Source organism: Siphateles boraxobius, unplaced genomic scaffold, assembly GCF_051911475.1.
Source record: "Siphateles boraxobius isolate OS27281-9 unplaced genomic scaffold, OSU_SipBor_1 32, whole genome shotgun sequence".
NCBI classification, from domain to species: domain Eukaryota; kingdom Metazoa; phylum Chordata; class Actinopteri; order Cypriniformes; family Leuciscidae; genus Siphateles; species Siphateles boraxobius.
This window is the reverse complement of record NW_027508942.1, coordinates 1,925,444-1,948,525: the sequence shown is the minus strand read 5'-3', so window position 1 is coordinate 1,948,525 and position 23,082 is coordinate 1,925,444. Positions and strand designations below refer to the sequence as shown.

The following is a 23,082-nucleotide window of genomic DNA, read 5'->3' as shown; positions in this document are numbered from 1 at the left end:
CTAAGTTAGCGTGAACTTGCGTGAATGAAAGCATATGAACAAGCCACACATCATCATTTAAAAATGTGTTGTCAATGGTAAAATATTCAGTTGACAGTGTGCCATGCCAGCCATAACATTAATGAAGCATTTTCTTATATGAAAGTATTAACAGGTGTTTTTGGTGTCAGTTTCTCTTTCATGAGATTACTTCCTCTTCTAGGCTGAGTTACAGTTCTCCATGGCTGCATCTGAAAACTGAAAAAAGCTGCTTTCGGAGGATGCAGATCCAAGGTCGGAAGGCATCAAGGCTCGTCAGAATTCAATGTTGGCTTCACTTGCTGTCTCCTGAGATACCTTCATCTGATCGATTTTTGAAAGCAGCATAGATGTATCCTTCGCTGTCTGTGATATCCCACAATCCTGTGCTTTCCATTCTGGTACAGTTAAGCTAAAAAAGAAAGATGGCATCTGAAAGTTGCAGTTGGTGGTCAGTTTGTGTGTAAATGTACGTTTTTGGCCAACGTTTTCCACTTTTGATGTCATTTAGCGAGAAATAAATATTCATATTTAGTCATCACCAAAGCTTTCTCTATTTTTTTGTAGATCATTAAAACATTACGCTGCCTCGGAAGTCTGTCCGAAATTTCGTGAGGTACCTTCTTTTATAAACGCTGCCTGCGAGGTCATTGGCTGATAGGGAAGCGATGCAACAAGTCTATAGCTGTGTCCGAAATCGCATACTTCCCTACTATATAGTAGACGAAAAACAGTATGTGACAAAAGCCATACGTCCAAAATCACAGTACTGATAAAAGAGTAGGCAAAAAAGTACCAGGAGGACCTATTACTACCAGCAAGATATGGTGTGCATATGATTCTATATAGAAAATACTTTTTTAGCAGCCCTGAAGCAATTACTCAAATTCAAAATAAGTAGGCTACCTACTCAAGAGAGTATGCGATTTCGGACGCAGCATAAGGCTCAATCCCAATTCACCCATCGGCCCTACCCCTCCGTTTTGGGCGTTCACGTCTAGGGGTAGGGTGTCCCGATTCTTGTTTTGATAGAGGTAGGGCTGCCCTCGAAACGGAGATTTTTCAGAGGCACACTCCGAACGGAGGGCTACGAGAAAGTTCCCAGAATACATCGCGAATCACCGGCGAGATGGCTTCGCAAACGGTTAAACATTAAAATTTAGCCCCAGATGACACCACCATGCACTTTATTTACTCTTATAATAATAATATTGTTATTTAAGAAATTGTATAATAAATTACCTTTCCGAAACAGAAAATACATTTCGAGGAAGGAACGTTATAGTCATGTTTCGTCAGAGGTAAGAGCAGCGGCGCTCATTGTCAGTCGTTGTTGTCATACGTGCTGCGTCCCAATTCGCCTACTTATACTAGGCTACGCCCTAAAAGTATGTAGGCTACTCTTTTTGTGAAGAAAAAGTACATACTTTTGAGTGTGTAGCAAAAGAGTAGGCAAGCTTTGGGACATACTACTTCATCATCTTTAACGGACAGCTCTGTCGCGTGCATCACCGTAAACTGCCCTGTCAATCATCTGTCACAGTTAAAATCCTCCATTCAATCTAATATAATTTCTTACCGTTTCGGAGAGAAATGTAGTAGCTCGTTCATCTGCCATTCGTGGGTCTTTCATGCGGAGACTCTCACTCTCCTTATGTGTTTGCAATTTGAATGTAATGATGCATTTAAAATTTAATGGCTAAACGTATCTTTACAAAAGTTCACAATGCTGCTGCAGATGCAATATAACGTAGCCAACATTGAATAAATACATTTTCGTCAGGTTAGATAGCCTACTGATAATTAATCACTTAAACCCCTTTATCTAAACCTCTCTACACAACCGCCGGACTCGCGCGTCCTCCATGTCTGTAGTTTTTTGTAACACTTTCCACTCGTGTTTGTAGTTCTAACCTAATGCGGTGAGTCCAACGCGCGATGGGTTGTGGGCAATATCAGCCGTTAGAGTGTGCATCGATCTGCACTTCGGATTCTGACCGGATATAGTCAGAGCCGGACAGTAACGGAGTATATTTACTTGAGTACAGTACTTAAGTACAATTTTGAGGGATCTGTACTTTACTCGAGTATCATTTTGGGGAGTAGGCCTACTCATGACTTTACTCAAGTACATTTGAGAGGCAAATATTGTACTCTTTACTCCGCTATATTTCTATCCATAACCGTGAGTACCCGTTACTACTTCTAAAAATAAAAAGGAAAAAAGAAAAATCTCGGAAACCCCTTAATTTGTTGTTTGCCCCTCAAATGTGATTGGATTGTGCAGGCGCCACTGATTGGGACAGCCTATCAGCAATCACCTTCAGCTCTCCGCCAAAGTCAACTCCATGGTCAGATTTAGATAAGAGACACAATGGATGAAGACAATGGATGAAGACGCAGCAGGTCCATCCCGGGAATGTGCCAACCCGTGGCCCCACCTCGCCAGAATATTTAAATTTTCTGAAATTTCTTAAATGTTGAATAAAGCAACATGGTAAAAAGATGAAAAAGACTTGATTTTACTTTCAATTCCTTTTACATTCTCCAAGGTATTAACATTCACATTTTTCATAACCATGTAGGACGTTTCGGTACATAAATGTAAGCACTGTGGCAGTAGTAATGCAATATTTAGAAAATATACTCTTGTACTCTTGATACTCAAGTACTTTTAAAAACAAGTACTTCAGTACTTTTACTTAAGTAGACATATGACTGTAGTACTTTTACTTGTACTTGAGTAAAAATTAGCAAGGGGTATCTGTACTTTTACTCAAGTAATAAAGCTGTGTACTCTGTCCGCCTCTGGATATAGTAGACCATCCGGGTCTCTTTGGAACACTCATTTCAACATACTACGATTTGGGACGTACTAGTTCTATTTCAACGCGTTCTCAGGATAGTATGCGAATTGGGACGCAGCAATGGGGAATTCCTGTAAAAACACGTCGCTTCCGTAACGTCAGAGCTATCGTCGACGACTGATGATGTTCGGGTTCATGAAGGGTTGTTCCATTTCAAATACTTCAACCCCTTGGCCCTTGTAACTCTGTTTTAAGGGCCAAGGGGTACACTCGAAAACGGGGTAGGGGCAAGGGGTGAAATTGGACTGAGCTTAAGTTTTCGGACGCAGTTCATGTCGTGAACTCGCAAGGCTTCTAAACCGTGAATGTATAGGGGCCTGAAATTTAAATGACGATTGCTTTTCACATCTATCAACATCCGATCATTCGTACGATTGATTGGTGGAATACAAATGTTTCATGAACCCTGTCGTAACATGATTTCTGCACTGGATCTGCGCTTGTTTCTACATTAGATTGATAAATGAGGCCCGATGATTCAACAGTTCTTACAAGACCGCAGAACGACTGTGTTGTTTAATTCTACCACCTACACACATCTGTATGGATTACCCATAAATCTGAGCTCAGAGATGCCTGTTAGATCAATCAGAACATGTCAAGACGGTGCTTTGTTCACTTTGCTGTTCTGTTGTCAGTGAGAGTGGGTGTTCCTTCACATTGATTAAACCAGAAATAGTCAGTGAGTTCCCAATATAAAGCGAATGGCTCAAAAACGTAGTCCTGTTAGTCCAAAATGGAATCTCCATACTGCTGATCAAATCAATGGCTGTTATTGTGCACTGTGCTGACCTCCTTTTGACCCCCTTTTAGTTCTCCACTCATCCAGAACAGACTGATTAAATTCGATTTTAAACTGACCTATGATTAGCTAATGCTAGCTTTGAGTTTGGTCTTTGTAATAGTGGAAAAAATAACATAACATACAAGAGCATGTCATAACTTAGATGACTTTCAGTGTATGCATAAAAAATGTAAACATTTTTCAAAATATCTTAAAGTAAGCAAATGATGTCCATTTTGTTACACAGTTTCCAGTTTGATGCATTTATTATTGACTAAATTAGCGTACTGTGTAGACAGTCAGTTTTAAGCTATAAAACAAGTTATAAACTTGCCGTCTATAGACACAAACTCCACACTAAAGTTAATTGCTGAGTGAAGCCACTAATGAATTCTTTCTGTCTCCAGTCAAACGAAGAAAACCCAAGTTTGTTATCATAATGACCGTATTCGTATTGTGACAGCGCCAGAGCTTTAAAGAAGATTTGTACAGTCTTCGTTGTGACAGAAATTATGTTTAAATGATGAAAGAACTTCAAATTAGTATAATTGGCATTAGAGCATTAGTATAACCTTTTCAGGTACACAAGTGGAAATAAAAAACTCTGAAGCTTAATTGAATGCATGACTCAACATCAAATGGTACAATAAAAAGCATTGAACATAAATGTGTGGCAATAAACCTAAACTTTTGACAAGTCACACGAGTGCAGCTTTCGGCTCCTTGGATATGTGTGTTTAGATAACCTTTGGATTGTAGACTCTCAGAATGTGCAAAAATTCTGAGCTTGTCACAGAAAAAAAACAGCTTGTCACAGGTGCAGTTATCCATCAAAGGAACATTTTTGTACCGTATTTACCCATACAAAAGTTCATAGAAATACTATATGGGTACTCCAAGATATGAATATGAACTTTTTAGTAGACATGGTACAAAGTTAACCTTTTAAGGGTGCTTCGCAGTGACAATCTGTTTTACCCTAAAAGTATTTTTTTTGTACAATTATTCTGATAGAAGTTTACATATACAAATACCAAGATATTTGTATTTGATTTTTTAAAAAGTTTTACATCAGTTTATTCCCACCACCTCTTTGTATCAAGCTTGCCAGAAAATTAAAAATGTAAAATGTTATGAAGAGGGTCAAGGATGAAACTCATCGGTAATGAGGTTTTACAGTAAAAATGCATCCATTTGAATGTCTAAGTGCAGCTCTAATAGAGAATGAGGTCATATTTGAGCATATGTGGTCTCTCTTCTCCTCTAACATTACAGTTTATCACATATTCTTGAACCAGGTCTTATTTCTGAAATGTGTAATCTTGTGGGGTGCATTCACTAAAAAGTTGCACACATATTGCAGCAAAAAACAAACAAAAAAACTGCATCTTATTTTAACCACATGCAATCCAGTTTATCCAGGCACTGAACATTGGTAGATTGTAAAGGAGTGGGTTTTATGAGGACAAAATAATTGGAGAGGTTTGACATAAAGGTCACCAGAAGATCAAGTTGATTAAACATTATGAGCTCAAAAGAAAAATGTTTGGCATGGATGCATGGATGAATCGTTTACAATAATAAAAACAAGATGTATTTAGAAAATATATGGGGTAAATTTTCATTTCATGCAAACAGAAATATTTTATAAGATAGATGGATGGATGGATAGATAGATAGATAGATAGATAGATAGATAGATAGATAGATAGATAGATAGAGTCCCAAATTTTGTCCATTTTAAATTGAAAGCCATAAAAATCTTTATAAACTGCAAATAAAATCAGTAAATATTTGTGTGATTTACGCGTCTAATAATGCGGGTAAATGAAAGAAACTCTCTCTCCATGCTGTCACTCTTGGCTGCAGAAGATTAGAGCTCTCACATTAGCCTGACTGTTAAAATGCCCCGGTGCTCTCGCTCTGTCGAGACCGTCCTAACATAATAGCCAGGTCACGCATTCGTTCAGTCCAAGAAATGTCAGGTTTTTACTGGAAGCCTTTAACACATGACATTTTATTGCAGTTTTTTTTTATATATATATATAAAGTTTCCTTTTAGGCTAACGTTGAAAAAAAATCTCTGAAAGGAAACTCAAAAAGGCTGACAGTTTCAGTGCACAGTCGGGGACGTTGAATGTCATCGAGGCAGAATACCATCTTGTCCATCAAGTTCTCACACATCTCAAGAATCATATATTCATAGCTGTAGGAATCGCTGTCACTTATTTCATAGTCATAAAGGTGTAACAAATTTTTTTTTTTCTCAAACATCAATTTATTCATAATTCTGCATTTCAATTGGTGTCTGTGGGTGTCTGTACATGTTTATAATCAAGCCTTCTGGGTTGCGTTTTCCAAAAGCATCGTTCAGTCGTTACCAACATAGTTCAATGATTTGCCATTTTGACCACCTGACATTTACAGAAACCATAGTTTCAACGAATATTCGCAAACAACATCGCAAACTTGTGTGGCTGGACCTACAATTCTCGACCTGTGGTTAGAAGTTCCTTGTTAACATGATATGTGGACTAAAATAGATCCTGCTCTTGGGCACAATAAGCAATAACATTCAGTACATTCTATATCGTTCATCCCAATTACATACTAAAGTAAATACTACATCCCAATAAAAAAAGGTGCACGCATGAGTCAGATATGAAGATTCAACCCCCCAAAATGGGTTGTCAGTCTTCAAAATTGTACCCTCCTCTGGTTTAATTGTTCTCATAAATTACGGCTGGGATAAACGCTCTAATTAGAGAGCGATTCAGTCAGCAGGTAGTGTGATCTGTGGTGACGAATTGCATTTAGCCCTTGTGCTCTGGTCTAGCAGGTGGTTTCAGCAAGCAGAGTTGACAGCTCTGATGAGAAACACTGGATGGATTGGAGGTTTTGGAAATCATCGACTGTGGCGACGCTGCACGCAACAGCAGGGGCACAGGGCTTTCTAGCCATAGCCCGAGGCTCTTCCTCAATGCATAAAGCACTGAGACGTGTGGGAGGAAGGAGAAACAGGAGTGGGAGAATTAACTTTAGAAAACACAACCGGCAAAATGAGGACAGCTTTGAAGAGAAAGAAGGAAGGGAGGAGAGAAAGAGTGAGAGTGCTTTCTTGCTAAAACGCAGAGTTAATGTTTTGTTCTGCTAAATGAGGCTGAAATTAAGGCAGCATCTGATGCCAGTTAGAGTGAATGAAAGTATGAATGAAAAGGAGGAAAACAGTCAGGGATGCAACATTCTGTAACAGCTTTAACAAATGGAGAGGTAAACACAGCTGACAGTTTGATGTTTTTAGACACGCAGTACAGCTTTTAGCTCTTAAACTACAGAAATATAATTCACCATTCAAAAACATGTCCATAAATGAAATACTGAAATTATCCCTTAATTCTTTAAAGGTTAATTATGATTTCACTTTTTTTAACTTTAGTTAGTGTGTAATGTTGCTGTTTGAGCATTAACAACATCCGCAAAGTTACAAAGCTCAAAGTTCAAAACAAAGGGAGATATTTGCTTTTACAGAAATCAACCCTAAAATTTACATACCACCCCCCATCCTAATCAATAACTAGGTAATCAACATCATTAACTCCACAGCAACATAAATTCATTAACTAACCATTCAGAAATGTCCTGTTGCATTCTGTTGTCACTTCTTGAGTCTCTCCATTATTGTCCGACTCCGGTTACGTTTCATTTTCTGTGTGTGTCTGTGTGAGGTAATCAGAGCTACTAACACACACAAGCTCTTGAAGCTCCGCCCTCTGAGCCGGGAGCAGCAGCTCGTTTGCATTTAAAGGGACACACACACATAAACAGCACGTTTTTGCTCGCCTTCAAAAAGTGACAATTTTAACATGCTATAAAAAAATATCTGTGGGGTATTTTGAGCTAAAACTTCACATACACACTCTGGGGACATCAGAGACTTATTTACAATTTGTGAAAAGGGAATTATAGGACCCCTTTAATGAAACAATAGATCACCAAAAACATTGTCTTGGCTTTTCGGAGATTGCGAGACTGAGGGATCTTCAGAATGCATGCAGTTTACTTTTGTGAGATTTTCCTCTAACTTTAGAAAGATTACTCAAGCGCGAACTCAACTACTTACAATTCCTACTCAGTTTAACTTTTTAAGTTAAATATTCTCTCTATATTACTGGAAAATAAGTTCTGCATTTGATTTGTTTATTGTACGAGGAAAGAACAGTTTACAATACTCTCTTAAAAGCACAGTCGTGACGCACTGAAGAAAACCGATCCAGGGGCAAAGGCAGGTGAAGTGAGCCGATGCTGCGTGACACAGGCTGTCAGAGATGGATTTGTGTGGGCATTCCTTTCAGTCTCTTCTATATGAGACAAGCGAGCTGTAGGAGAGATATATGGTGGTACAAAGAATTATTTGGCATCAATTACAAGATGTTTCATTTCATGGCTGGGATTGATAAAGGAAGGTGACAGCAGTTACTGTGAAGAAATCCCTTTGAACAGTATCAGTGAAACATGGAGAAATGAATGCGGCGTTGTCAGTGCTAAATCTCCAATGAAAGACTGCATGAAATGGCTTGAGTAAATCTTTCCTGTGATGTATTTGTTATTGAATTGCAATTTTTCATCACAGTTTTTATTCAATACATTTGTTTACATCGAAGCCTAGCAAAACTATGATTTGCTATCGCTATAGTCAGAGGCCTGTGTTTAATCATGAGGTGTTAAACTATTAAACTCTCAAGGAAAAAATCTTTAGGGAGTGCTTAAGATGTTATGAAGTCATAACCCTGTTTCGCAACAACATGTCTAATGTGACAGCAGCAATGTGATGACGTCATCCAGAACAAGATGAATAAAAGAGGCCAAAGAAAACCAGACAGCAGGAGGCAAAATGTCCACTGCTACCGGAAGGACCACGTCTATACAAGCCTTTGAAACAGAATCATATTCCCATTCGCCTTATAGAGAGTTAAATGTCACAGATGAGCTACACGTTCCCTCGATGCTCCCTCGTCTCTGGGGTAGACGATGATGATCATGTGATCCCACTTTCTCCCCAACAGCCTCCAAAGAAATAACACGGATGAGATCAAACCAGATTTTCACGCAAGAAACTTTTTGGGAGTCAGAGAGGATTTATGGGATGGCTGCACAGATGAAGCTCATTTTGTTGCTAAATGCTTAGTGTTTATTTTGTGACCACCTGACTGTACATTATCTTTCTTACTTCACAGCTATTCACAAAAAAAAAAAAAAAAACATGGACATGGACATGAAATAGGCCTATTGATTTGAGTTCAAATTAATTTATAATTTTACCTGTATATTGTCTTCATGCTTCCGTTAAGAAAAATATAGTCCATTATAATTTACAATGTACATTTTTTTTTTCAAATTCACGTGTCCTTTGATGTTTGATCAAAATAACTTCCCCTCCCTTGCAATCTCTTCTCTGATGAGGCAACCTGTCACTCATGTGCGATCCACCAATTGCAAACCACAACCATCCAATCAATTCCCAATGGATAAAAAAAGACAAAAGTCCCGCCCTACATTTTTTCTTCTTTTCACTCAGATATACGTCAAAATAGGCAAAAAAAGATAAACTTCATTTTCATGGGAGTTTATCAAGTGACATAAATTGCATTACGTCCAATTTGTTTTATTATGCACGTAGTATATGCATCTTTTGAATAAATGTCATTTGTGTGTACTAAAGAGACCCGATTTCAAGGGATGACTCAAATCCTCACACACCAGTAGCCTAACAGCAATATCAAAGGCAGTGTGAAAAGCTCTGACTCCGAAAACGTATTGATCTTACTGTCATCCTAAAAGTCTTCAAGGATCAAACAAGCTTAGGAGCTTGAGATGTAAATTAGTTTCGAGTAGCTGGCTGTGTCTATTTCGATTACAATAAGACTGTCATTCTCAACTGAGAGATCTGTTCCATCCATCCTAACTGAGGTCTCATTGAGTGACAGCTTAATTAAAGGACTGACATACTCTGTCAAACCCATTTAATGAAAATTATGAGGATGAGAGAGGAAACAACAGTGTTGTTAGTCTAAAACGGAGTTAAATCCCTAAAGTGAATTTCTCCTTTGTGTAAATATCAGCTATCTCTATTTGTGCTTGCAAATAGCATCTATTCACTAGTGCAATATAGCCACTGCCCTTTTCTTTTTCAATAATCAGTTTCACCTGGACGTACTCAACCAGTTAATAGAGAAAAAGATCACTAATTGTGTAGCATTCATGTAGTTTTTTTGGCTCATGCATTGCATTGTAGGCAAGTATAGATGGAATAGCTTTGATGCAGTACACACCGTGTTTCGAGTGTCAAGTCACATTGAGGACAGAGTCAAAAGTCTTTTCCTCTGAGAGAGGTCTTGGAATATGTACATTAGCCAGCTGGCCACATTCTCTGTCCCTGGCCATCTGTGCTGAAGGCTAAAATGAACACCTCATGGGAACGATACGTGATAAAAATGATGAGGAGGTGTACTCTGAAAATTCAGTCAAATCACCAGAAAATTAGACCTGCCTAAATTTCACAAAAAGTCTGCAAATCTCAGATAAAATCTCTGTCCACTGGATTACTATTAGGAATAGTATTCAGCAGTCTAAGGCGCTATTGTTGCCAGAGGAACAGTCTATAGATAGTAAGGAGATGTTGTATACACACATGCCACCAACAAAGTGCTTCCTCAGGGCTTTTAAAGACACTGATCAGAGAGATTCTAATTTTAAAAATGGGTTATAAATTGCACTCATTGCACACTAGCATGTGCAATCTAACCTATAGGCTGCTGTAAATAAATTATATCTATTTCAACTTAAAAACTTTGTCCAGTCGCTGCATTAAAGTATAATCAAAAAAACAAGTCGAATCTCTTATAACTTAAAAAATTAAGCTGAAACTGGTTAAATTATTTTAACATGCTGCCATGACTGATCATATATTTTTTTTACATTGAACAAAAGACAAAGACAAAAACACAGTTAAGGTAATCCAATACAGCATTGTATTGGATTAACATCCAATACAAAAACAAATTCTGAAAATTAGAATATCAAAAATTAGATGGATCTAGCATCGAGTGCGCTCAGCCCCACATGACAAATGAATTTCTCCAGCGAATTAGTTTAATCTCAGTAGGACTGAGTGTCCCCTTCATGTCTCAGCTGTTCTGAACGGTGTAAATTCACACTGGGGGAGAGTTGATGTGTGAGCGGTCAGAGTGCGGTGAGCAGCTGTACGGCAGCTCGGTTTATTCTGCACCTGTTTCCACAGGCAGCCGGGAGCACAACCACCCCTGACCCAATGTCTGCACCGTTGAGATAGAGCCAGGCTTGGGGCACAGGTTTGTTGCCATGGCAGTGCACCTAGTTCGCCTGTAGAGATGTTTTACCCAAAAAGAGGAGGGGGAACTTCAAAGGAAATTATTTAGAAGTAAAAAGGTGAAGCTCACAAAACAAAACAAAAAAACACAAAAAAAAATATATACACTTATGTGACTTTGAACATGGCATGGTTGTTGGTGCCAGACGGGCTTGTCTGAGTATTCCAGAAACAGTCGATTTACTTGGATTTTCACGCACAACCATGTCTCAGGTTTACAGAAAAGAGAACATATGCAGTGAGCATCAGTTCTGTGGGAGAAAATGTCTTGTTGATGCCAGAGGTCAGAGGAGAATGGCCAGACTGGTTCAGCTGATAGAAAGGCAACAGTAACTCAAGTAAGCACGTGTTACAACCGGAGTCTGCAGAAGAGCATCTCTGAACGCAGAAACACATCAAACCTGGAAGCAGAAAAGCTACAGCAGCAGAAGACACACCAGTGATACTCGTGTCAGTGGAGAAGAGCAAACTGAGGCTAATCTGGCATAAAATCATGGATCCACCCTGTCTTGTATCCGCGTTTCAGGCTCTTGCTGATGTAATGGTGTAATGGGGGTTTTCTTGGTACAATTTGGGCCCCTTAATACTAATCTGAGCTTCATTTAAACACTAGAGCGGACCTGAGTATTGCTGCTGGCCATGTCCATCCCTTTATGACCACAGTGGATCATCTTCTGATGGCTACTTCTGGCAGGATAAAGCATCATGTCACAAAGCTCAAATCATCTGAAACTGTTTTCTTGAACATGACAGTGAGTTCACTAAACTCAAATGGCCCCCACAGTCTCCAGATCTCAGTCCAGTACAGCATCTTTGGGATGTGTTGGAACTAAAGATTTGCATCATGGACGGCAGCCGACAAATATGCAGCAACTGTGTGATGCAATCATGTCAATGTGGACCAAAATCTCTGAGGAATGTTTCCAGCACCTTGATGAATCTGCCGCAAAGAATTGAGGTCTGTGTGTGTGTATATATTTTATATATATTATAGTATAGTATATAGAAATATTGTATATATATATATGTACATATATATTAATTTTAAGTGGTGTATAAGCATCTAGTTAATTACACTTTTTTTGCTGTACTTACAGTAATGGAATCTAATGAGAATAATACGAGAATTACAATAACTGAGTATAAAAATGCAGAGACATATTATGGTAATGAGGATTTGAGTCACAACGCAAAAAAAAATCGTATTGATTCCAAAATAGATTTTATTAACTTTTTGCAAGATAAAAATTTACTTGCTTTTGTGAGATTTTTAATTCAAATGTAACTTTTTAAAAACACTAAATGATATAATATTGGATTACTGAGTACTTAAAGTTAATCCAATTAATTATGTTATTTTACAAGTGAACTAAAGGTTAATTATGAAATGTACATCATGAACAAATGAATAATTTAGTCGGTTTGAATCTGTCAATACAGGCATGTATTAACATTTTCTAGAAGGTCTTTATCACCACATCACTGTAATGTTTTCTTCACTCATTATTTTTCTTTATTAACAGCCAGGGCAATTTTTATTGACCTGAAATGAATTGTGAAAGCAGTGTTTAGAACAGAAGACTCCTGAAGGACATCTCCCACCAGTGGCTTAAATGAAAATAAAAGGGCACATCCTTATTAACAAAACATACGAAACGAGAAAAGCATTTGTGACAACACAGGCTTTATCAAGAAATATCTCACAGGTAATTCATGAACACAGGTTAAACATCTGTGAAGCAGATCAACTTGAAAATAACAGTCAATTTTTAAGAAACATCTTAATTGAATTCCATAAGGTTTACTGAAAAGTTTAAACAATCATCATAGAAATTTCAAATTAGATATTGAACAATACTGCCACCTAGAGTTAAAATACAATATTCATCAACTCGCAAAAGTGATTCAACATGGAATGATATAGATATGCTGGTATCTAGTATAAAATCAAGTAACGTTTGAAATTTTTCACTTTATCTAGTCTTTTAGATTACTGAGAAATATTTCTCCTGGCCTTCTAGTTTATCTAAGTATACATGAAAATACAATGGACATTTATAATTTACTTAATATAAAAATACAAAATTATTTATCTAAAATGATCAAATTAATAAAAATAACATTTTAAAAAAAGATCGAGAAGTGGTTGAAAAAATTTAAAAGGCTCTGCAAGATTGTTTTGAAAAAAGACCATTCCAGAAGATGATATATAAATGCATATATAAAGCATATATTTAGAATGGAAATGGCTCAGATATGTAAATCTTCCCTATTAAATATCAGAGGATCATCATCGATCATTCAGAAAAAAATAGGCCATTGTTTTCAAGACCTCTTGCACTCTTAGATTCAGCAGTCATGATGTTTTGTGGAATGTACGTGATCTGCGTTTCTTAATATAATAAAGTGTCATAACAGTCTAGTCTGCAGTGGTCTTGGTAAATATATCACAGATGCTGAGCTGAGTTTTAGAAACCGCCAGCGCCGGATACAAGGGCTCAGTGAACTTATGCTCAAAACTGTACAGCAAAGAAAGAGCTCCTTCCCTGGCCACGCTATAAAAAGACAAGCGACCTTCTTTAAAATCCAGCAGCACTCCGACCTTCCACAGTTCAGCGGCACACACAGGTGAAGCCACCTTATCGTGCAGAGCTTCCACCTTTCCCTTCTCATAAATTAAACACCAAGAATTGGGGTAGAAGCCGATACGGCAGACGTCCTTTTGCCCCTTTCTGCCAATCTGTCCATCACAGACGCCCAGCTTCCAGCGGCCCTCATCCAGAGAGACCTCCACTTCCCAGTAGCAGCAGCCCCCGTCTATGGCACGAGTGCCCAGCACCTGGGGGAAAATGCTGAAGCGTGTCTCCTGCTCGCTGTAGTCCTGCTGGGTCTCGCTGTACTCCACCGTACGGTTTTCATCCGACAGCAGCAGCTTTGGATGGGCAGTATCAGGATCCAGACTTGGGCTTATCCCATCTGCACACAGAAACATCAGGTGTCAGACGTAATATTTGTGTCCGGGTCTTGACACTAACTTTTTTTGCACACCAGGGGCCGGGTCGGTAGTACCAGGTGTGCGTAAGTTACAACTTTGCCTAGTTTTGACGTAAATGGGAACTAAGTTACAACTTACGAACTAGTAAATATTTTTATGTTGCACCATTAAACTTAGTTTAAACGTAACTCTACGTTCCAACTAAATATTTACGACAGCCTCCGATCAGGAGTAACGGTTGGAATAAAACATCAGACGGACTAAACTGCATCAATAAACTCTTCTTTTACCTGACAGACTTCAGTTCTTTAGACATATATGATAATGCTGACATACTCGCATACATTTTAAGAGAGAGAACATTATTTGAAAAGATACATTTGTTAGCGGCTCTTTAACACCAACCCGTCCTAAACAGCGCAGCTGTGTGCATTGGTCCATGTTGTGCATGTCAAATATCAGTCAAAATCCATAAACGTACTAATATTTTTTTTTTTGTATCAATATTTATTTATTGATGCTTATTTCATTTCAAATACAGTTTCTGAATGTTATTTACATATAAAAACACTTATGTTATGATCAAGTATCGTATTTAATGGAAACTTATTTTTACCGTTAGTAACGTGAGGTAAAAGTTGTTAGAATGAAGGATAAACTGAAATTCACGGCAATTCAACACAACTTCTGCTCACGTATTTGAAAGATGCTACTGGTTCATCGAGGCTAAACGTCATAATATGCGACTAATATAGTACAGAGTTAGTTACAAACTAGCTAGTAGTTACTAAGCCTCTAGTCTAGTGTGGACTTCACTTTCCAATTTAAGAAAGAATTTACGAACGGCTGGTGCAACCCTACCCAGACACTGTGGCTAGTGGTTTTCCAAAGTTATCAGCCCCTCAGCATTATCACTGGCCACAATTTTGACATCGATACCATGGAGGAAACTGCCGTATAGATATTTTTAATATTATCTCATAATTTGGCAGCAGGTTTATTAGGCTGCTGTCACTTTATATCCATTATCCTGTTACACACACGTTTACATTCACTTAAAACATAACTGACTGTTTACATGAATACTCACCAAAAGCGCCATTTTTACATTATTTTATGTGTATTTGACAGTTTACAAAAACCTAGGTATTTGGTTGGATGATAAATTGTGTTCTGGGATCCATATTGAGAACCTTTTAAAAAAAACTCAGACCCAAGCTTGGTTTTTATTTTAAATGAAAGAAGTGCTTTCCATATTCAGCATGGATATGGTTGGCACAGAGCACATTCTCATCAGTTTTGGACCTTATTTATATGCACTCTAATTCATTTTTGTTAATAAAAAAAAACTAGATGTACTATATCACTCAGCCTTGCGTTTCATTACAGGGTTCATTACATAGTAGTGTTTATAGGACAAGGTTGTCACAAAAAAAATACTATCAACAAGAACAGAACAAGGTAAAAAAGCTTTCTCATCATATGCACCAAAAGTTTGTAATGAACTCCAAAACACTTTAAATATAGAATCACTTCTTCCTATTAATACTTTTAAAAACCTTTTAAAGTCAACTCTGACTGAACAGAGTAATTGACCCTTCGCTAAGCCACGCCCAAAAACCGCCACTGGCCAATCGTGTCTTAGCAACTGTAACTAGGCGCGGGAGGTCTGGCATTTTCGAGCGAGGGAAACATGAAGCGTTGTGCGTATGGATTGTGCAAATCTGATACCTGGTATCCTAAAAGTTTGGACGGGGGAGTGGAATTTTTTTCAAAAAAAAAAAAAAAAATCTAAAATCTAAAAGCCGAGGGGAGAAATGATGTGCGTGGATCAGCAGTGTCTGAGACCCCATTCACAACTAATGTCCACTCCACCGGATTAACCCTATGGCTTGGAAGTTGGAAATAATGACGGTTCTTTGTTCAAAATGCATATATTTTAACGTAAAATAAGACAATTAAAGACAAGACGGAGGCTCACTGACATACTTTAAAATATATTTCAGCATTTTGTTAATCGACGGCCTACTACCCGACTGAGTAACTTTAACCCAATCCGATCGCGGCTCTCCCGGTGTTAGTGTTATTCCACAAGATTTATGGATACGCTGTTTGATTTATAATTATTAGATTATTTTCACATTTCACTTACCCTGCTGTGCACGAACATAGCTGTTCCTCAATTTGCGTGTTTCCCATTTGAATGGTCAGTGTATGAGGCGGCTGATGCTTGCGCTGTGACTATAGGCTTTAGCTTAAATTTTTATGAAATTATTCTCTAATCAGTTGCATATTATGTCGTGGATATATCCCTCGAATGCATAGGCTACTGCAGTCCCTTTTGTCTTGCTCTCTCAGCTATTTCACATGTTCGCCAAAAATTACTAATTATCTCAATGGGAATGTCTGACACCGGTGCATACACACGCGAAAGCTTGTCAGGCGTAGCAACAGTATCTAGGGAGGGCGGGGCTTAGCGAAGGGTCAATTGTTTTTAGCTAGGTGCCTTTTAAGTTGTATGTCTGTATTTGCTTATGTTAACTATAATGTCTTGTTTGTGTTTTAATATGTATGATGTATGTATAGAGATTTGTGGTGTAGTATATAACCTTTGTAATGCCTTTTATGTATTTTTTTCCCCCCTTCTTGGCCAGGACTCATTGGGAGAAGAGTTACTGTAACTTAATGGGACTTTTCCTGGTTAAATAAAGGTTAAATAAAAAAATTAATTATATTCTCTGGCTCTGTGGGCATTATTGTCCGACTCCGGGTCGAAATGAACACCGCTACTGAGAGTTTCTGTTTTGATATTATCAGATGAGATTGTCCTGGCTCTGAGTGTGAGCTTGTGAGGCTCCGCCCCCTGTGCGGGAGCAGCAGCTCATTTGCATTTAAACACACTAAAACGGTGCGTTTTTCTGAGCCCCAAAAAGTGACAATTTAAACATGCTGTAAAAAATGATTAGTTATGTATTTTGAGCTAAAACTTCACATACACACTCTGGGGACATCAGAGACTTATTTTACATCTTGTGAAAAAGGGGCATAATAGGTGCTCTTTAATATGTGGTTTATAAGTACTAATAAAAAGCCAATATCCTAGTAATATTTATGCTAATAAGCAACTAGTTAATAGAGATAATTGGACCCTAAACTAAAGTATATAATCTTTTAATATAAAAATCTAAAATGCTTTGTTTATCTGCCATTATAGTATTACAGTATAATATAATATAATACCAAATTTAATAAAATTACTTATTAAAACTCCTTACTTATTTACATTATTTAAAGATTTTAAAATGTGTTTGAAGTAAAAGTGTAAGTGGTACCTGCACTAGCATTCAAGAGTTTGGGGTCAAAAAAAATAAAATTCAAATAAAGTATACTTTTGAAATATGTATTTTGATCAAGTGACCGTTCAGATTTCTATTGCAAATAAATGCTGTTCTTTTGAATTTTCAATTCATCAAAGAATCCTGAAAAAAATGTATCATGGCTTCCAAAAATATACAGTATTAAGCAGCACGACTCGGTTTATAGACGTCCACATGAGAAGCAATTACTGTCTGAATAGGGCTATATATATATATATATATATATATATATATATATATATATATATGTGTGTGTGTCCTACAGTATAATTAGGAGTGTAAATGACTCACACAGCAGTCTGAAAGGGTCTCGGTGAGGCAGTGTTATGATTACAGTCTCCAGTCTCCTCTCGGTCCAGTCATGAAGACAGTCCAGTCGGTCTTGGTTTATCTCCTGAGGGGGCTGGAGGGTTTGCACAGGGTCAGACAGTGCGGTCAGTCTGGATGAAGACAGGGTGGTTAGAAATAATTAAAAACACTTAAAGGGATAGTTCACCCAAACATGAAAATTCGGTCATCATTTACTCTCCCTCAACTTCCAAACCTTTATACATTTCTTTGTTCTGCTGAACACAAAAGAAGATATTTATACCATTGACTTCCATAGTGGTTTTTTTTCCATACTATGGAAGTCAACGGTGCCCCACAAATGTTTGGTTACAAACATTCTTCAAAATATCTTCTTTTTTGTGCAGCAGAAGAAAGAAACTCATTTAGGTTTGGAACAACTTGAGGGTGAGTGAATAATGACAGAATTTTCATTTTTGGGTGAAAAATATTCCTTAAATTAGTATATTTATCCAAATCACCAAATAATTGAACCATTTTACTTACTGTCCTGCTATTTTGCTGTATTCCTGAAATAAACCGTAAGAGTTGCGTTACATATACAACTTTACTAAAATCAAAGTACCAAAATATGTTTCATAAAAAAAAAAAAAAAATCTCTCTGTAAATCTCTCATTAGCTGTTTCCATCCAAAGTTCTAACTTTAACCTGCACAACACTGGAATATTGCATAAAACATTTGCGAATAAACAGCGTTTTCATCCCATGTGTTCATGAGAACAAAGTCGCCACTTCCTGAGAAATTGCCGCAAAATATCTAATAAAAATGGAAGTTGCCGCAATTGGGGAAGAAACTGTGTCTCTTTTAACCTACATCAGATTACTTGCGCCTCAGAACACAGACAAACGCAATATACACTGTCATGTTATCTTGCGTTCGGAGGGAATGTTATCATGTGACACGCTTCTGGGAGGGAATTAAACCAAATCATTCTCATGACAGACTTGCACAGGTATTTCAGAAGAACTAAAACAATGATGCAATGACAATTATCTGCTGGTTAGTCCAGTTATCCAATCACATCCTCCGTTGAGACAGCCAACGTGAGTTTTTTGTTGTGCATCGAGGACTTTATTCAGTAAATGTGTTTCCATTGAACAGTAGTTTATGTGCATGTCTTCATAACTGTTAAAATAATTATTGAGCATATTTTTTAATGTGGATTTTTAGAATTTATGCAACTCTTAGCATTTCTCTCCAGCATTTTTTTAACATGTTATCCCAAAATGAGCATGAAAATAGAAGGATGGAAACATAGCTAGCTAATGATCACTGCTGCTTGTCATACCATGATGAAGGCCTGGTCCTGGTACTGTGACACCCGCTCAGCATTGGTCATTCCCTGCAAGGTGTTTAATATGGTCTGGCTAGATGTCAAGGTGCCCTGTAAGGTGTCCAGCTGCTTGTCAATGCTTCCCAGCACTCTGTGCTCTTCCTGGGCTACGCAGCGTAACGCCTGTCCCTCCTCGTGCTCCAGAGCCTCTCGCATCACCTGATACTGCTGCAGAACTGCAGCCCGCACGTCCTCCAGCCCCGTCTACAAGAGTCAGGGAAACACGAGAGTTACTGCACAAAGAGTTAACAGTTTAGTTTATGCTATTGTATGCTGAACTATTCCTTTGTTTATGTTGATCTTTTCTGTTAGGGAATCTATAAATAAACTTTGCTTTTAATACTAATATTGACTTGACTTATATCAGAGATCATGGTTGATTTCATGTCAATCAATCATTTTATTTCTATAGCCCGTTTAAAAACAACACAAGAGTTGACCAAAGTGCTTTACAGACCCAACCAACCAGACCCAACGTGTATGACCAGTGTTATTTTAGAATCATTTTTTATACTTGTAGCTTGTATTTTTCTATTTTCATCTTTAGCCATTTTGTTATGTGCTTACTGATTTCTATTCAGCGATTTCTAATTACATTTAGATTTCTATATGAATATTTCTCTTTCAATATTAGTAATTTTAGTACTTCAACTTATCTAATTTCAGTTAGCTGTCCAGGCAACATTTCTAATTTTCATGTTTTAAGTTTAAGTTTTTCATCTAATATTGATATGTCATTTTATTTCAGTTTAATTAAAATTGGCAAAAACTATTTTAGTTATTTTTTTGTTAATAACAACACTGGATCAAAGAAAGCGTAAAAACATGAACTAGTTAAAAAATTACTATAAAATACAAAATGAATAACTAAACAACAACAACAACAACAACAACAAAACTTGCAACAACTCAATCAACATCATGATACACTTACACTTACCTGCACACCACGCTTTTTCTCACTGAGCTCAGAGAGTTTTTCCTGAATGGACTTTTCCATTTTTTGTATTTTTTGCATCTCATCCTTCAGTGAGCCCTGAGAAATTAATGTAGATAAACCAATGAGCAAGAACGCATTAAACTGATCAAAAGTGACATTTATCATGTTAAAAAATATTTCTATTTCAAATTTAGGCTTTTATTCACATATAAACATTCGTCACCTCACACATCAGTTGTGGTAAACGGAAGACCAATCATGTTCGCTTGACGTGCGAGAAACCAATGAGGTTTCATCTCATGTTACGCAGCACGTTTGAGCTTCAGTTTATGTTCGCTTGATCAATGTTTATATGCGAATAAAAGACTAAATTTAACCTGATCATCATATAAAGAGATCGAGTTTCTTCAGAACATTTGGACTAAACCGCTCAATTCATATGGATTAGTTGAACGATCTCTTTATGGACTTTTTGAAGCGTCAAAGTGGTAATTGTGTAGCTGTCAATGGAGGAACAGAAAGTTCTCAGATTACATCAAAAACATCTTCATTTGTGTTCCGAAGATGAACAAAAGTCTTATCATTTTTGGGTTTACTATCCCTTTAAAAAAACTTTTGAACGATAGTGTACTACTTTAGATAATATGCTTAAAACTTAAACTATTCACAATAGTAACATGAATGTCGAGCCACATATTAAATCACCAATTAAAACCATTCGAAAGGAGAAAAAAAGTGCCAAAGAATGCCTCACTCTGAGCTCCTGCTCTGCCTCGCGGATGCTGATGCACTCGTGGCCCTTGTGTGACCCGACCAGGGAACACACAGTACAAACACACACTGCACATGATCGACAGTAGATCCGGTTCATCTCCTGGTGCTCTTGGCATCTCCAGAGAGACACATCCTCCACAGCGTCCACAAGCGGGTGGTTCTTGAACACAGGCTTTTCCAGGTGCGCGCGCAGGTGCTCGGAGCACATGGAGGCCCCGCAAACCAGGCAGGTCTTTACCGCCACCTTCTGGTCTGAACTGGGACAGTAATGGCACGGCACAGAGCTGCTCCTGGAAAGTCTGTCTGAAGATGCAGAGGAGATCCTGAGGACCTCTTCACTGTTAGAAGCACTGTCCTTTTCCCGCCTCCCAAGCGAATGAGAGGTGGTGTTGACTGCTGGGAAGTCACTGGCTTTGGAAGAGGTTGCTGTTGGCTCTTTTGAGACTTCTTTCTCTCCCTGAGATGTGCTGCTTCTCCTGGGTGAGCCTGTGTCCCCGTGTGAAGCCACTGTATGCTGGTCTGAACTTATGTTCCATTCAGGAGATGATTCTACATGAGGATATGTGATCTCCACTGTTTCTGGAGGTGTGTGTTGTGTTGATGTGTGACTTGTAGAGGTCATCCCACAAACCACTGATGGAGTCTGGCTTTCAGGTGGGCGTTCATCTGCTGTGGCCTTTCTTTTTCGTGGTATTGAGGTTTCTTCTTCGGAGTCATTGATGTCGATTACATCAGGGTCACTGACGATGTCATTAAATGGCGCTGTGCCAAGTCTCCATCCGCCACCATGGAACGCCGAACTGAACTTCCTCTTCCCAGGCCATTTCTTCGAGTGCCAGCCATGGTGCTTCTTTCTGAAGGCCCAATCTAGAGGACAACATGGAACCGCATTATTGTACTGTAAGTGATTTTCTCCAGCATCTGCTTTTTTATTTTTGTTTAGAGATTGATTTTATTAAAGCCAACAGATTTCAATTTTTTATTTTTGATATATGAAAGTCACATTAAAACAGTCTTGGAAGCTTTTTTTTTTTTTACCATACTTTATTATTATTATTATTATTTTTCAATTGGCTTTCACGTTTTATTGTCATAGACTCATACTTTTGGTCTTCTTAATCTATGAAACTAAATTATAAAAATCATTTTTGACACAATATAGAATATTGTTTTAATTATAACTCTCAGTTGTGGTCGTTGTTTTTTTAACTTGTTTACCAATGAGACTGAATATATCAGTTCAGTGAAGTGCCTAAAATTGAATTATTTGACATGCAAGGTAACCGTCAATAATGAAATTATTTTTATTGTACATCATTTCAAATCACTTTGCAATTGTCAAATTATACACAAAGTGTAAAAGAAATATTATTCAATAGTGTGTAATATTTAAAAAAAAATCTAGCTTTGAGTTTTCTATCCTAAAATATATATAAATATATCATTTCTGTCCTAGAATGCATTCAAATATAATACATTTTATATTGCCTAATTGATTTTGTTTTGGAAATGACCGAAAATGACAAAAAATATCATAATTCTCCCGTGATGTATAGTGTGGTTACAAACTGTTGAACATTGTTAGTAGAAAAATTAAACAAACTAGTGAAACTGTGAAAAGTCTCAATTTTCTATAACTCTATAAGAAGAATCTATAATGCGTCCTCCTATTCACTATTAAAGCATTATGCTTGAAACTTGATATGAGACAACTAACGTTAATCAACAACAACACAGTAAACACACAGCAGTAATTGTGGCCTGCGTCATGGTCAATTTTCACATGTGCACAACAAATATAACATAGGCTAGAAGTGATCAAGGTCAACAACTCAAGGTTTGTTTAGGTGTGTGTTAATGAACGTACGTGTGTTTGGTGTGGCTGTAGATGTCGAGGCTCCGTCCGTGTAGTCCGGCAGCTGCTGGTACTCGTATCTACACTCGGGGCAGTAATACGGTCCAGTGTCAGATCCACTCCATAACTCTCTGATACAAACCCGACAGAAGCTGTGTCCGCATCCCAGCGTCACCTGATCCCGACACTCCTCATGACACAGAGGACATTTCAGAGGTTTGTCATTAGATGCTCCCATCATTAAAGGTTTGTTACAGCAGAACGTCTCTCGATCGAAGAAACGAAACTGACCTAAGACTGAGTGGGCGGAGCCTCACTTTTTGAATCGCGCACGCTGCTCTTAAAGCGACAGTGCACAATGTTTTCTTTTCTCTATCTATCTATC

General features: G+C 37.8%; 1 protein-coding gene across 1 annotated transcript; it reads right to left on the bottom strand.

Moving 5' to 3' along the window:
• Positions 1-12,741: 12,741 nt before the first annotated feature.
• LOC143700813 (tripartite motif-containing protein 14) lies at positions 12,742-23,006 on the bottom strand. Its single transcript, XM_077194468.1, has 7 exons — positions 22,710-23,006; positions 20,823-21,709; positions 20,069-20,164; positions 19,084-19,332; positions 18,281-18,303; positions 17,738-17,886; positions 12,742-14,050 (listed from the first exon to the last, which is right to left on the bottom strand). The coding sequence occupies exons 1-7, from the start codon at positions 22,936-22,938 to the stop codon at positions 13,494-13,496; spliced, it is 2,190 nt and encodes a 729-aa protein (XP_077050583.1). The 5' UTR covers positions 22,939-23,006; the 3' UTR covers positions 12,742-13,493.
• Positions 23,007-23,082: the final 76 nt, after the last annotated feature.

Bases quoted from the DNA above. Each gene is read 5' to 3' on its own strand.
- LOC143700813 (XM_077194468.1), bottom strand. From the start codon at position 22,938: ATGATGGGAGCATCTAATGACAAACCTCTGAAATGTCCTCTGTGTCAT. The intron at 21,710-22,709 runs GTACGTTCATTA...GTTGTCCTCTAG, and splicing joins TACAGCCACACCAAACACAC to ATTGGGCCTTCAGAAAGAAG. The intron at 20,165-20,822 runs GTGAGGCATTCT...TTAATTTCTCAG, and splicing joins AGGCAGAGCAGGAGCTCAGA to GGCTCACTGAAGGATGAGAT.